Source organism: Palaemon carinicauda, chromosome 44 (genome assembly GCF_036898095.1).
Source record: "Palaemon carinicauda isolate YSFRI2023 chromosome 44, ASM3689809v2, whole genome shotgun sequence".
NCBI lineage: Eukaryota > Metazoa > Arthropoda > Malacostraca > Decapoda > Palaemonidae > Palaemon > Palaemon carinicauda.
Genome location: NC_090768.1, coordinates 853,421 through 858,420, shown reverse-complemented (window position 1 = coordinate 858,420; position 5,000 = coordinate 853,421). Strand labels below are relative to the sequence as shown.

General features: G+C 35.9%; 1 protein-coding gene across 9 annotated transcripts in view; it reads right to left on the bottom strand.

Moving 5' to 3' along the window:
• LOC137634167 (uncharacterized) overlaps window positions 1-5,000 on the bottom strand; it is a 327,902-nt gene that overhangs the window by 11,784 nt on the left and 311,118 nt on the right. For all 9 annotated transcript variants that reach the window (XR_011042466.1, XR_011042469.1, XR_011042464.1 and 6 more), the window contains one exon: window positions 223-292. Coding sequence is in view for 3 of the 9 variants with exons in the window: in XM_068366426.1 (XP_068222527.1) it covers window positions 223-292 (70 nt within the window). In the remaining 6 variants the exon portion in view is untranslated. The remainder of the gene's footprint in view (window positions 1-222; window positions 293-5,000) is intronic.

Below are 5,000 nucleotides of genomic sequence, written 5' to 3'. Positions count from 1 at the left end.
GACTCTCTGAATAAATATAAACAAATCTCTTAGATCCTTTAGGGCGTTGATCTTTTCCGTGTGGGGCAGGATCAGGAAAAAATCCAATTAAAGCAAGCAAGTGAGGTAATGAAATAATCCTAAGCGTAAATACATTGTAATGAAATCTACTGTGGAGAGAGAGAGAGAGAGAGAGAGAGAGAGAGAGAGAGAGAGAGAGAGAGAGAGAGAGAATTAGCTTACTTGTAAATATGGATCTGTTGGAATCTCTAGTTCCATATCTTCTTCTGGAGTCTGTCTTCGTCGCATTTTACTGAAAATGAAAAAAGGGAACATTATAAAACACTGAAAAATTATTAAGGGAAAGAAATTATATACTCCCAAATGAAGTTAAAACTTATACATAGCACATGATTTAAATTCAATCTAACCAATGCTCATTTATCAGAGTTCTGCCCCACCCAAAACGTGACAAATTAGGAATCATTTAAAAATATGATCTTGTTATACGATTAAAGGCTCGCCATCCTTGGGTGAATAGACAGCGCCTTCATTTAATCATGCACAAAACAGGAACTTCCATTCCATGATGCCAAGTCCTCAAAATGCTCCACGATAGTGAAACTTCAATCATAATGTCAAGGAAAACCTTCCAACCTCGTAAGATTCGTTAATCTTGAGGTCTCGCACTGGACCGATCGTTCTTTAGTTTAAAAATGACTGAACTATTTTAACGCTATTTCTGATCTTAAAATATTTTATACGTTTTATTCATTACTAACAAAAGGTTTATTTGCTATTTCGTTATTTCCTTTCCTCACTAGGCTGCTTTCCCTTTTGGAACCGTTGGTCTTGCAGCATTCTGCTTTTCCAACTAGGCTTTTAGCTTGGCTATTATTAATAATAATAATAATTATAGTAGTTATAATAATAATAATAAATAATATAATAATAATAATAATAATAATAATAAATAAATAAAAAATGATAATAGCGAAAATTGAAATGTATCCTGCAAAGGTTGTACTACTTCCTCCTTGTAGAAAATGGATGGGGGATATTTTTTCAATACTCTAAATGTATGCTTAATAGTGTGCTAAAAATAAAGGATCACTTTTATGGCCATTGTTTGAACATGACTACTCCAACACTATCCTGGTCACATTAACTTAACGCTCCTTTTCAAGTAGTTTACAAGACCAAAAACTGAAAACTTAACGTAGCAAATCACTTACGTATTATACCATTACCGATTTAATCTAGCACCATCGGGTTGCACCTTGGAGCAAATAACTGCTAATTATTTCCTCCTTACTCTTGAAAAAAGTCACTTCAAAGAACACCCAATTCTTTTGCAGCAAATAATACCAATGTAAAATGCAGTCTACTAAAGTAGATGCCAAGTCTTAGAATCAATCTTATAGTTTCTTTTGTAATGATAAGAATGAACCAGCCACAATTTGGATTCTTCCAGAAAGAAAATACTCTTCGTCTTGGAAATACAAAATATATCGAGCATGAAAATTGTGCCTTATGGTGACAATATTCTTATAATACAAGCGGGAGCGCGCCCGCCTCATACCCCAGTAAACCTTTGTAAATATATGAAGCAAGATTGCTAAAAACTAGCAAGCTACAGCTTCGTTGCAAAACAGCCAAAGGCATCTAATTCATATTGGAAGGGCAAACGGAGGCTAAGCGACAAAGATAGTAACAGAAAGGCCTTGGCCTTAGCAAACCTCCTCAATCTCGAATCCAGTTCTCCGTTTAGGTCTATTTGACATCAAGATTGTAGCGGATAGCAAAATCTGTATTTTACTTCAAGCACATATGGGAAATAAGTTTCTTTACCATCTGTTCGAAAAAACAATGATGGCGAATGATGCAACATAATTCTGCATCGCATGAAATTCTGTATACATATTTTATGAATTTGCAGAACAAACAAGCCTAAATGAAAATAAATTTGTGCTGCTTGCGGTTAAGGTTAAAAGTCCCAGACATGCAATGGTCAGGAACATTTACAGTTCATCTTGCCAGTTTGAGAGATTTTAAGGGGTCAAAATGACATTTAGCATTGCCAAACTGATTTTGTTATAACTACCATCCTTCTATTACACGCATACCGTTAGCAGACTTTTTCCTTTAAGAGAACAGGACCTTCACCAAACCTAAGAGATCAGTATAACATTTCAAACAAAATGGACTATGTAGTATTTTAAGTTTTCAAATAAATAATTAGAAAAACTGAATTACAATTGATAATTTTCTGCACTGGCGGTTTTGCAGTTTATTATGAACTTCAACCTTTTATTTTTTCCGATCCTATAATTGCAGCCATTATAGCGGATTCATTAGTTTCTAACTCATTTCCAGCAAATGAACTGGCTTTAAGAAAAAATAAAAAAAAAACGGAACTTATGGAAAGAATATACTGTTCACCTTGCAGCAATTCCTTCCTGTTGACGGTATTTGAACTGAACAAGTACTCACATCCGGTTTATTTTTCAATAAGAAATTGTACCAGAACAATATACAAACCACCGTTAAGGCCAAGGGAAATAAAAGAACTTGTACAATTCCAATACTCAAAATATGGAATTGAATTAATTTAATTGTTCCACGAGACATCAAGCTGAACTCTCACTGGTTTAACAATTTTTGTCTTTTAGAATGGGAAGGTCCACTTAATGAAAAACACAAAACCCCAAAACTCTCGTTACGGTCGGGGTAACAGATGTTGGGCAGCTTGCCATCTTGTATTCCTATTAGGAATCTAAGGAATGGTTAGAGAGAGAGAGAGAGAGAGAGAGAGAGAGAGAGAGAGAGAGAGAGAGAGAGAGAGAGAGAGAGAGAGAGAGAGATTCATTATGATTTCGTAATGTTCATCACGAACTTCTTTTAATAGCCCTAGCGTTCTTTTGACAGGCGTGAAATATTCTTCAACTCTGAACGCTGTAATCCTTGACACTACTTGGTGATCTGAAACCATTCTTGAGCATATATATACTGTATAACTTAAGGGGTCCGTTAGGAAATGCTTCAGTCAATCCAATTATCAAGGAAAAATTAATGGAGCAACTTTTGATGCAATACCAATATAAAGACGTTAATTGATTCCTCAACAGTAAAGCAAAAACGTTAATCTTTTAAGAGAGAGGTCACGGAAGTGATAAGAACAATTAGATTTCCTCAAACATTAAGGTGAAATTGCCGTTACAGATAGACACGAGGACTTAGTTTAATGAGGCTCTAAATAGATATCAATTCCCTTTTGTAGGAACGAGGGAGAATTTTTACAATGGGTCAAGTAATGAGACCATAAGAAACGGGACAATGTTCGGAGACCAAAACGTCTTTCTAAGGGAAGTTGAGTCGTTTCAAATCGTCAGTACCATAATTAGAAAAAAAAAAAAAAAATCAATGTTTTCGAAGACACGGATTTAAGCAAAATTTTGATTGATGATATTCGGAAACTGAAATCAAACTGCACTGTTAAATATGAACATTCGCCGAGTGAAAGGTAAACTTATGACAGCCTTAACTGAACGGGAGACTGCAAGCGGTGTAACATCCAACCATCCAAGGCTCCTTTGGATAGTAGGTCAGCCCTGCAAATCGATGGTCAGGCGAGGTCACCCGGGAAATGCCATCTTAGGTCATCTAGCGGTTCTAATTCTAAAAGTAAAAGGGAGAGAGGAGTCTTGACTAAAATGACACATTCCTAAAGAATGGGTCACAGATCGCTCTTTAGCATTTCCATTAGTATGTGAAAGTAACTTCCGCTCACAGGTTTGTAGTCATGACGTCATTGGGAAAAGTGTGTTATTGACGTCACAAAATAGTTAGGACCTACGAGAGAGAGAGAGAGAGAGAGAGAGAGAGAGAGAGAGAGAGAGAGAGAGAGAGAGAGAGAGAGAGAGAGAGAGAGAGAGAGAGTCACTTTTCAAATACATCTGAACAGTCAAAAGATAACCCAGAAAGGGCAACTTTTCATTAACTATTGTAACAGTAAATTGTTTAACCCAGCTAACAAAAAAAATCATTACCAGAACCCAAATCAAACTTTCTAGCCTAACAACAGTCTCATAACATATGATGCAAGAGGTATTAAGTAATTATCTACGAAATAAACGAAAACTACACTGGAGCCGCTGATTATGTAAACAGAAATGCAGAAGTTTGATTTCATTAACAATCTGGAATGAAAGAAGTGGCGCCTTCTCTATGCCATAGATGGGTAACGTTCCAGATCTGATGATGGCTGCAATCAGCGACTGGAGTACTTAATACATCCATTACATCTGGAAAGTCCAAAATGTCTCTCGACTTAAAAGGGTGACCCTGGCAATGAAGCTCTTGGTAACTGGGGCTGACATTGGTGTGACCCTATCCTTAAGGTGACCTTTAAATAACAAGCAGCAAGGAGAAACATTCTCCTTGGAAACAAGGTTACAGGCGAAAAAGCAAGGACATTCTGGGAGAGGGGATTGGCCTGAAGTCATAATAGAATTCTGAATAACAAAATACAATTTGGTGCGAATTAATATAGTCCTACACTAAATGAACAATTAAAGAACTTTACTAAAAATACCAATAAAATTCTACAAATACAACTATTTTTTTTTTTTGCAGTAAAACTATTTTAAGTAATCAACGCACTACTGTTTCGCCTAATTGGTATCATATGTATTTCACAGCTGCATCAAGTTGCTATCTTGACATTGATGACACCGATGACTGTCACAGACACATCCAAAAGGACTCTCAATAAAGAGCCCTGTTTCTATTCTAAGGTGAACTTAAGACAGTTTATGGGGATTCTGAAAGTTAGAAGAATGTTGCGTTTTGAAAAAGAGTTATTCATCCAAAGATTACAAGTAATTCAACTGACGATTCAGGATGAGCTGCTATAAAATCAATGTTCTAATGTGAGAGTCGTGGTTAAAAGCATTCAAATAACCAACCAATACTCTGCTAACGTGAAAAAAGTCTAACAGATCAGTTATCTAAAAAGTTAA